We start from the raw sequence: 10,044 nt of genomic DNA, 5'->3' as shown, positions 1-10,044 counted from the left end.
AATTTAAAATAGTTAAAATCACTGAATAGAAACAAAATCCTGACTATAAGGAATTATTTCCCAAGACAAAAAGAAAACTTTAAAATGTATGATTTTATTTCACAGTCAAGATAAGTAAATTCTAATACATTTGGAGTCAACATAATGCTATCCACAGATTCCCTGTAGTGAATTAATATTGCTTGATTTCTATCTTTCAGAAAAAAAATATTGCTTGATTATTTTAGCCTCAAAATCAAGTTGAATTAATTTTCAGATTGACTTAAAACAATGTTGAATTATTTCTGCTATTTGACCGTTTTTATTTTATTTTTTAGGGCTAATTAAGAATTGATTTGAGGACCATGTAGATAGAAATCTGACATCAGATTGAAATCTGGCAGAGTGGATGCAACCACCGTCGTTGATCTCGCTCACCGTAGACGCGGCGCTTCTCCGCATCGCTCAGATCACCGATCTCGCCGCAGTTCCCGAGCCCATCCTGCTAGAGCTCTTCCAGGTAATCCTAACCCTTTGATCTTTTCCTCGTACTTTCGATTCTGGGAAATTGTTGATGATTTTTTCTCTATCTAGCATTATTGGTATTTGTGACTGAAATTTCAGATCTTTGTCGTGGTTTTTCTTTCTTTCAGTCTTTTTTGTGGATCTATTTGTTTTGAGAAGATTGAGATGATAACGCGGTGGATCCCTATACCATGAATTGAACGTCAGGGAAAAGAAATTAATTTGTTTTGTGACGACAATTCTGCGCATGGGCGTTTCATTTGAGAAGACTTTCCCACTGTTCTGCATAGATTCTCTATCATTTCAGGGTGTTTGTTGCTCCAGAGATCCTCTGATCTCCTGATCCATTAGGGATCACAGTAGCTACTAATTATTACCATATCCTGTTTTTTTCTCTGAAACTCTCTGATTTTTAATGGTTGATTGATAATTGTGAACTTATGAGTATAGTCTCAGATTCTCTCTTTGTAGGCTCAAATGGTTGAGGTAATTGGTTCTGTGGATTCACAATACTACGAGCAAGGAAATGTTTGAGAAAATTTTTTTGTGCAGCTTTTAGTCATGTCTGAAAATCGAAACGAGCGGTGGGTCTGATTCTGAGTTCCTATCAAAATTGGTCTGATAAGAGTTAATAGGGTTCAAAGAGAAACTACCCGCGCGTCCAGTATTGTATGACTTTTTTTATTCAGATGAGTCATTAAACCTTTGGATGGGGCTCTTATCTGTAAACCTATCATTTTTTCTCAGAAGATATCCTGATATTTGATACGTCTAATTTGTATCAAAGAATCTTGTGTAAGTTTAATCTTAAAATAATGATTACTAAGTATGGGAAATTGAATTCAAATCTGCCGATTGATCGCAACGTATCATACGCAGACGCGAATGAGAATCTCCTGCCAGAGTCGTCCCCACCACTGTTCCGGTCTGTCAGCCGCTCCTGAATGACTGTCTCTGACTTATTGAAAAAGGATTGACGATCTCCCTTTTTCCTGTTGGCTTGTTATTTCGAGGATTTCACAGGGGGGAGCTGATCTGCACTTGTGTCTTACTGCCTGGTCCCTCTCTTGTGCTTTCTGCAATGCATTGTTGAAAAGAACGTATCATCTATCTTTTTTGCAAGTGGTTTAATTCGTCTTTGGATTCATGGCTTATAGTTTATGCTGGTTCGTTTCGCATAAAACCCACTTATTTGTAGCAGAATTAGACCGAGGAATTGAGGCCAAGCTATACATCTATAACTCGTCTGAGGTTGTGTTAGGGTTCTGCACAGTCCTAATCAACAGTTGTGAATTGTGATCGAGATCTGAGAAAAAAACTGATTTACTCACCCGATCCGTAGAAAGAGCTTCTCTGGGTAGGCTGGGCCCCGAATTGTCAGATCAGGGTAGATGCTAATTTCAGTGGAATTATTCTTCTTTATTAGATCTAGAGTAGATGAGATGATTTTCTTCAATTGATTATATCTTCATTTTCATTTATAAGCTAACAACTTTAATTAGGGCTTTTTCTTAGAGAATGAAAATCAATAGCAAAAAAGTTATGACTAGAAGTTATGGGTCAAATTGAACTGCAGTACCAAACCCCAAGGTTGTGTTTTTGATGCAAAACAAGCACAGAACAAGAACTCAACCAATATCTGAGAAGCTTCACATATCTCTTGGACAGTCATCTTCAGATATCACGTCCAACTCCCAGAGAAGATACAAGACTCGTCCACCGATGAAGATGCTGACCTCCAACTAGCAGCCATCTCCTAGAGCTAATGGGCCGTATGCAGCCTCTTGCCTCAAGAACGTCCGCCCCTGGCTGAATATCTGAATCACACCAGCTTCGGTTCTCCTGCTCCTCTCCCACCTCTTCCTCTTCTCTCTCACGTAACTGCCCAGAAGCTCCTTTTTTCTCCAACCCTCCCTTTATATAAGCTCCTCCCCCCACGTCGAGCCCTTGTTCCTCCCTATTTAGGCTTCACAACCATGTGAGTCCACCCCCATCCTCCGGTTGACTCTTTTTATCCTTATTCCCGCTTATGTCAGCGCGTGTGGTATCCACGTGCTGAACCGATGGCGTTATCTTTTATCTTCTTCTTCACATATGTTTTCCATGGTATCGTTACATTTTTATGATCCTTTCATAAATTAATAAGCTGGAAGTCCCAGGTTCAATGCCATCGCATGTCCATTTTTACAAGGATTCTTTCTTGGTGTGCAGAAAACCCTGCTTGCGGGCAAACTAACAGAGAAGATTCTAAAGCGGTTTGTGGCCAGTGGAAATGAAAGCATCCTCAGCCTTGTCCGCTCCCTCAACATCAAGCATGTCACCTTCCCTGTCCTCCCCACCAGTGAGCATCTCCTCTCCTCTAGGGTTCATCAACATTTCAAAGTCAACATCATTGTCAATGTCATCGAACCTCATCGATGTTGACGATGACAATGGCTTTTTTTAGGGCAATTGCCGATAAGGACGACATTGACAAGGTTACCATTGGTGGTCGATGGGGACAATGACAGGGTATCATAGATATTTGACGCTGTCTGTCAATGTCATCCATCAACTTAGTAAATTCTGGCAAACTAAAAACCTTCAACCCCATCAACGCCAATGTTGTCAATGATGCCAACCTCATTCGCCAACCGTCAACCAACGTCACTGTCACGCGTCAATATAGTGCAGAGATGCGGACGGGACGAATTTTTCATCCCGGGACAAAAAAATCGTCCCGTCTGAGGATACGGTCAAATTTGGGGACGAATATTCGTCCCGGGGACCACCGGACGGGACGGTTTTCGTCCCGTGGGACGAAAAAATCGTCCGTCCAGAGGTCTCCAGAGGATGGATGGACGAATCTGGACGGAAAACGGTCGGATTCACATCCGACGATTGAGATGTTGCCACCCTCGCTAGGACAATTTATAATATATTATAATCTATTAAAAATATAAAATGTGTTTTTTGTCCGGGACGAATTTCGGGACGAAAATTCGTCCCGGGAGGACTGGACGGGACGAAAAATCGTCCCGAGATTATTGGACGGGACGGTTTTTTGTCGGTGGACGAAAAACCGTCCCGTCCTTCGTCCCTGAGCAAACATCGGACTTAGGACGGGATGAAATTCGTCCCGTCCCGTCCGGTCGTTTGTCCACGTCCGGGACGATCCGGAACTATACCCGTCAATGTGGTCGAGATTTGCGGAACTCCACTCTCCCCACCAGCATTTTCCGGTCCCTGACCAAACTTACTTTTTTTGGTAACAGGGTGTTCTGAGAGATTCTAATGCTCTGCTCATCTGAAAAGAAAGAGGGAAAATAATTTAAAACATAAAGAAAGTTAAATAAAACAATGTTCCCAGAGGTGGATCCGGGGGAGGTGGACGTGGTGGTGGTGGCTCTGGAGCCGGATCTCACCGCCTTCATCGACGAGTGGCAGCCGTTCATCTCCCGATTCAGGGTCCTGATCATCCAGGACCCCAACCTTGGGGCCCATAAGAGCCTCCGGGTCCCACCAGGCCTCAACCACAAGATCTACACTGCCGCCGATGCCCGCGGGCTGCTTGGCAATGCCGCCTTCGCCGTCTCACACGTGGGTTACCTCGTCTCCGACAAGAGAATTGTCGTCATCCTGGACAGCAGCTGCCGGCCCCACCGCAGCAGCGGGAGTGGCGACCCCGTCGCGCAGCACCTCACCAACCTCCTCACCCCAGCCACTCCCTCGTACTTCAACACTCTCTACGACCCGTATCGCTCGGGGGTCGACTTTGTGCGTGGATACCCGTTCAGCCTGCGGGGCGGGGTCCACTGCGTGCTCTCCAGCGGGCTCAGCGAGGGTCAGTTTGTGGACGCCGTGATCACCGTCCCTGCCGGGGCGATGATGGTGGTCCCGGCAGTCAATATCGCCTGCGACCGGCGGGCGCTGGGCCCCGCGCTGCTCCCTCCGTTCCATGTGGAGGCCCCGTTGGCCGAGATCTGGGCTGGGCTCTGCGGGAAGCTCGTGGCGGACCATCTCGGGCTGGGGGTGAAGAGTGGGCTGCCCTACGTGGCCCGGTCCTGTACTGACATTGGCCCGAGTTCGGCGGTGGTGTCGGCGGCAGAGGCGGAACGGGCGGCGTTGGAGTTTTTCCGGACGGCACGGCTTCCGCGGACGGCGGTTGTGGCGGCGGACTGTGTCCGGCTGCTGGCAGAGCTTGTGAGGGAGCGGCTCGGTGGAGTCCACCCCGGGTTCTCTCTCCTCGCTGATGCCATGCTTGCCTGGTTGGATTTCTGGAATGCCGTCGAATTGTCCAGGTGATGCTACTCTCTCTCTCTCTCTAGACTGGCGAGTGAGATTGGCTGAAACTGTTATATCATCATTGGCAGTTACTGTTTCTGGACGAAATATGATTTTCTCTGCAATTTAAGTATAAAAACTGTTGTATTATTATTGTGGGAGTTTTACATGGGCATGGTCGTTCTGTTCTTTTTGTGCGAATTGTTCGTTCTGTTCGGTTTTCCGAACTGAACAAAAATGAATTCGAACAGAACATCGCATAGACCCGTGTGCGGTTCTTTTGTTCGCTTTGTGCGAATTTTTTTCTAGTTTTGTGCCAATGTACGAATTTTGTTTGCTTTTGAAAACAAAAATAACAGAACGAAGAACAAGGCCCTGTGCGAATGTGCGAATGTACGAATTGTGCGGTTCATTTGCGTGAATTTTTTGTGCAGAACAGAACAACCATGTCTAGTTCTACATGGGCATGATTTCGACTTAATTTTAGACGTTTATAGTAATATCTGAAAAATTATATTATTTATATAATGTATACTAATTATATTATTTATATTATGGCGTTTAAATCTTTTATCATTGTAGTGGCGTTTATATGAATATTTTTAAATACTATTATTTCTCGGAAACATTTACTGAGGGCGATAGTCCTGAATGCTAAAAATATTTTCTCCGTGCAGTTCAAAGTTCGTTCCCGAAAATTAAGATACTGAATGAATCTTTAATGCTACGAGTAATTATTTCATATGGTACAGTATTCGCATAATTGGGCATTCATTGTACTATGATATAAATATTATTTTTAAGCTATTTCATTAATGCTCGGGCCATCATTTCTGCATGATGAAGCAAAAAGATTCTTTGTAAGCACGAACTTCGAATACCGCGATATCATCATTGGAGAATTATTCTGCTATGATATAAATATGATTTGACACCAAATAAACAACTAATATCCAAAAATGGTAATATTGTTATTTGGATGTTAATGACTTGTGATTAACTGTTATTTTTGTAAAGTTCAAACCTAAAACAATATTATCCGCGACACAGAAATCAGCAAAATACTAAAAATAGCTCTCTCTCTCTCTCTCCTTCCTATTTTCTCTCTCTAGACTCTCTCCTTCCTATCTAACTTTCTCTACATCTATCTCTCTCATGTGACCGTTTTCACATTTTTTTTCTCTCTCTCTCTCATCTTCTCTCCTGTTCTCTGTCTCTCTCTCTATTCCGAGTCTTCTGTCTCCCTCTCTTTCTGGTTTTTTTTTTTTCTCTCTCTCTCTCTCTCTACTTTATCTCTCTATCTGATATATCTCTATCCCGTCTGTTTTCCATCTCTATCCCTTTCTGTGTCTATCTTCGCCCTCTAAAACAGCCTTCTAATTTTGGACCTCCCCCTCCTCCCTCTAGAACCGGCTGTTCATCTCACTCTTCATCTCTCTACCCTCCTCTGTTCTCTCTCTACTCTCCCCTGTTCTCTCTCTACCCTCCTCTGTTCTTTCTCTATCCTCCACTGTACTCTTTCTAATTCTACCCTTCTCTCTTCTCTCTCTACCCACCTCTCTTCTCTCTCAACCCTTCTCTGTTCTCTCTCGACCTTCCCCTGTTCTCTCTCTACCCTACCCTGTTCTCTCTCTACCCTCCACTGTTCTCCCTCTGCCATCCCCCGTTCTCTCTCTACCCTCCCCTGTTCTCCCTCTGCCATCCCCTGTTCTCTCTCTACCCTCCACTGTTTTCCCTCTGCCATCCCCCATTCTCTCTCTACCCTCCCCTGTTCTCTCTCTACCATTCCCATTCTCTCTCTACCCTCCCCTGTTCTCTCTCTACCATTCCCATTCTCTCTCTACCCTCCCCTGTTCTCTCTCTACCATTCCCCCATTCTCTCTCTATCCTCCTCTCTTCTCTCTCTACCCTCCACGCATCTCTCCCCCATATCTCTCTACCCTCCACAGTTCTCTCTCTACCCCCCCCTCTTCTCTCTCTACCCTCCACTCTTCTCTCTCTACCCTCCACAATTCTCTCTATACTCTCCATTATTCTCTCTCTACCCTCCACTGCTCTCTCTCTACCCTGCAATTTCCTCTCTCTCTCTCTACCCTCCTCCCTGCTCTCTCTCTCTACCCCCCAATTTCCTCTCTCTCTCTCTACCCTCCAATCTCCTCTCTCTCTCTCTCTATCCTCCAATCTTCTCTCTCTACCCTCCTCCACTGCTCTGCTCTGCTCTCTCTCTCTCTCTCTCTCTCTCTCTATCTCTACTCAAGAAGAGAGGCAAATACACCCCGCAGAAGCCATCTCCCCATTCCCATCGTTCAAACTCGAGAAAATTCCAATGAATTCCCTTCTTCTCGCCATCGCCATCGCCCTTCTTCTTCCCCTAATTCCTTCCATGGCCGACCAGAACGACACCATCGTCGACGTTCTTCGATCCAACGATCTCCCGATCGGCCTCTTCCCCCTCCAATTCAAGCAATTTCAGATCGATTCCCAAGGAAAGTTCTTGCTGACGCTCGATCGACCCTGCGACGCCAGGTTCGACGACGAGCTCCATTACGATGTCGAGATCACTGGAACGATCGGGTATGGCCAGATGACAGGCTTGGCCGGGATCGCCGCCAAGGAGCTCTTCCTCTGGCTCCCCGTGAAGGGTATTCGCGTGGACGTGCCCAGCTCCGGGATTATCTACTTCGACGTCGGCGTCGTTTTGAAGCAGTTCCCCGTCTCCGTCTTTGAGATTGCTCCCGATTGCGACGTCGATCGGTCGTCGCTTGCCTTGGATGAGGTTTATGGGGTATTTGTTTGTCGATTGATTGGTTGAATTTCGTTGACTTTGGACTGCGGAATTCTGATTTGGGGTTGTTGCTGCAGAGAAATTCGGTGGAGGTGCGGCAGAAGATCGAGGTTTGTGGAGTATTGGTTGGTTTTATTTGAATTTGGGCTACAGATTTTTGATTTGGGGTCATTGTTTCAGAGAAATTCGGTGGAGTTGCGGCAGAAGATTGAGGTTTGTGGAGTCTTGGTTGATTTTCGTTGAATTTGGGTTGCAGAATTTTGATTTGGGGTTGTTGCTGCAGAGAAATTCGGTGGAGTTCCGGCCGAACATTGAGGTTTGTAGAATATTGGTTGATTGATTGTTTTGCGTTGGATTTGGGCCGCCAGATTTTTAATTTGGGGTTGTTGTTGCAGAGAAATTCAGTGGAGTTACCGCAGAAGATTGAGGTTTGTAGGATATTGGTTGATAGATTGATTGTTTTTCGATGAATTTAAGCTGCAGATTTTTTGATTTGGGGTTGTTATTACAGAAAAATCCGTTGGAGTTGCGGCCGGCGATTGAGGTTTGTAGAGTATTTGATTGATTTGCGTTGAATTTGGGCTGCAGATTTTTGATTTGAGGTTCTTGTAGCAGAGAAATTCGGTGGAGTTACGGCAGAAGATTGATGGAGCAGGTCTGCGGAGAACAGCGGCTCGATGAAGGATACAATTTCTGGCCTATTTTCATCGATTCATGATCTGAGTTTGGAAATTTCATGGGGTTGAGATCTTGTTCGAGGTGAAGATGAATCGATTGCTGCCACGAGAATAGAAATCCGAGTTTGGGGTCGAAGGAACCAGGGAAAAAATCTTGCTCGAGTTGGTTCTGTAAGTTCGTGTCTTTCCGTTTAATTTCGAAGTTTCTTTCGGGTGCCATTTCAATTCTCTGCGTGGGGTTGAAAAAACTAGCGCAAAAGTCCTGCTCGGGCAGGAATTTGTTGCGAACTGAGTTCCTCCTGCAGATTGTAAATTCTTGTCCGCCTGTTCTACTTCGAAAATTTCTCATTCTTCAAGGTGCTATTACGATTCTGTGAATGGGTTTGAAAAATTCCGTTTGCTTATTTTATTTCGAAGTTTTTTGTTCGTCAAGGTGCCTTATCGATTCTGTGGATGGGTTAGCAAGAATTAGAGCAAAAATCACGCTCGAGCAAGAATTTATATTGCCTAAAGATTGCAAATTCGATTTTCCTGTTTTATTTTGAAGTTTCTTATTCTTCAGGGAGTTATATGGTTGTAAAGAATTAGAACAAAAATCATGGTCGAGCAAGAATTTATCTACCGTTTGTAAATTCGATCTGCCTGTTTTATTTCGAAGTTTCTTGTTCTTCAGGGTGTCATATCGTCAGAAAGAATTGGAGCAAAAACCACGCTCGACCAAGAATTTATAGCAAACTGAGTTCCTCCTAAAGATTGCAAATTCGATTTTCCTGTTTTATTTCGAAGTTTCTTATTCTTCAGGGTGTCATATCGTCAGAAAGAATTAGAGCAAAAATCATGGTCGAGAAAGAATTTATAGCGAACTGAGTTCCTCTTACCGTTTGTAAATTTGATCTGCCTGTTTCATTTCGAAGTTTCTTGCTCTTCAGGGTGTCATATCGTTAGCAAGAATTAGAGCAAAAATCATGGTCGAGAAAGAATTTATAGCGAACTGAGTTCCTCTTACCGTTTGTAAATTTGATCTGCCTGTTTCATTTCGAAGTTTCTTGCTCTTCAGGGTGTCATATCGTTAGCAAGAATTAGAGCAAAAATCATGGTCGAGCAAGAATTTATAGTCAACTGGGTTCCTCTTACCGTTTGTAAATTCGATCTGCCTGTTTTATTTCGAAGTTTCTTGTTCTTCAGGGTGTCATATCGATCCTGTGCAAGGATAATAGATGGAGTTTTATCTTCTTTCTTGAGCACATTGACTTAGGCAGTGATAGAGAGGGAGATGAAGTGGGAGAGAGGGAGATAGTATGAGCCTCAAAAATACTATATTAATGTTTGAATCTGTTTATTTGTAATATTTTCTTGTACTTAATTGAATGTGAGATTTTTTTTTTTTGAGTTGTTAAAGATGATATTTAATTGTTATAATGGAGAAACTTCCGTTTTATCTCATCTACTGGGTGTTATTAAGGCCCATGGATTAATTTATTTCTTGGTCATTTATCAATCTATACAAAGCCCTTATGATGGTGGACACTCCTATTTTTGGAGTTGAGAATTACAAACAAGCTTGTTCTCTTTCGTAGTATATTATCGCTAAGATTCATTGCTAATTCTGGAATTTTTATGTTAACGTTTATAATTCTGATCACTCCCTTTTGTGACTTCATCATAGTTATTTCTAGGCAGTGTATCTTTGATTTAAAACGGTTTATAATTCTGATGTCAATCAAATATTTTAAATTGAAGAACTGCATTTTAAATAGTTTAGTACCACGAATATGCCCTGCGTGTATTGCAGAGGTGATGTCAAAGTAGGTTTTA

General features: G+C 43.6%; 2 protein-coding genes across 5 annotated transcripts; both read left to right on the top strand.

Moving 5' to 3' along the window:
- Positions 1 to 372: 372 nt before the first annotated feature.
- Positions 373 to 4,920, top strand: LOC144705364 (putative inactive UDP-arabinopyranose mutase 2). Of its 2 annotated transcripts, XM_078577986.1 has the most exons (5): positions 373 to 499; positions 1,384 to 1,429; positions 1,528 to 1,562; positions 2,716 to 2,845; positions 3,759 to 4,920. In XM_078577986.1, exon 5 carries the CDS (start codon positions 3,844 to 3,846, stop codon positions 4,786 to 4,788), a length of 945 nt encoding a protein of 314 aa, XP_078434112.1. In that variant the 5' UTR covers positions 373 to 499; positions 1,384 to 1,429; positions 1,528 to 1,562; positions 2,716 to 2,845; positions 3,759 to 3,843; the 3' UTR covers positions 4,789 to 4,920. The 2 variants fall into 2 exon arrangements, with proteins under 2 accessions (XP_078434112.1, XP_078434111.1); XM_078577985.1 differs by having other exon boundaries at positions 1,384 to 1,562.
- Positions 4,921 to 6,080: 1,160 nt separating this feature from the next.
- On the top strand, positions 6,081 to 8,607 carry LOC144705559 (uncharacterized). 3 transcript variants are annotated; one of them, XM_078578314.1, is made up of 7 exons: positions 6,081 to 7,552; positions 7,630 to 7,662; positions 7,733 to 7,765; positions 7,836 to 7,868; positions 7,948 to 7,980; positions 8,064 to 8,096; positions 8,165 to 8,607. In XM_078578314.1, exons 1-7 carry the CDS (start codon positions 7,094 to 7,096, stop codon positions 8,231 to 8,233), a joined length of 693 nt encoding a protein of 230 aa, XP_078434440.1. In that variant the 5' UTR covers positions 6,081 to 7,093; the 3' UTR covers positions 8,234 to 8,607. The 3 variants fall into 3 exon arrangements, with proteins under 3 accessions (XP_078434440.1, XP_078434439.1, XP_078434438.1); XM_078578313.1 differs by having other exon boundaries at positions 6,304 to 7,543; XM_078578312.1 differs by having other exon boundaries at positions 6,312 to 7,552; positions 8,168 to 8,607.
- Positions 8,608 to 10,044: the final 1,437 nt, after the last annotated feature.

Source organism: Wolffia australiana, chromosome 7 (assembly GCF_029677425.1).
Source record: "Wolffia australiana isolate 7733 chromosome 7, ASM2967742v1".
Taxonomy (NCBI): Eukaryota; Viridiplantae; Streptophyta; class Magnoliopsida; order Alismatales; family Araceae; genus Wolffia; species Wolffia australiana.
The sequence above is the reverse complement of the archived record's forward strand: the minus strand, read 5'-3'. Positions and strand labels throughout refer to the sequence as shown.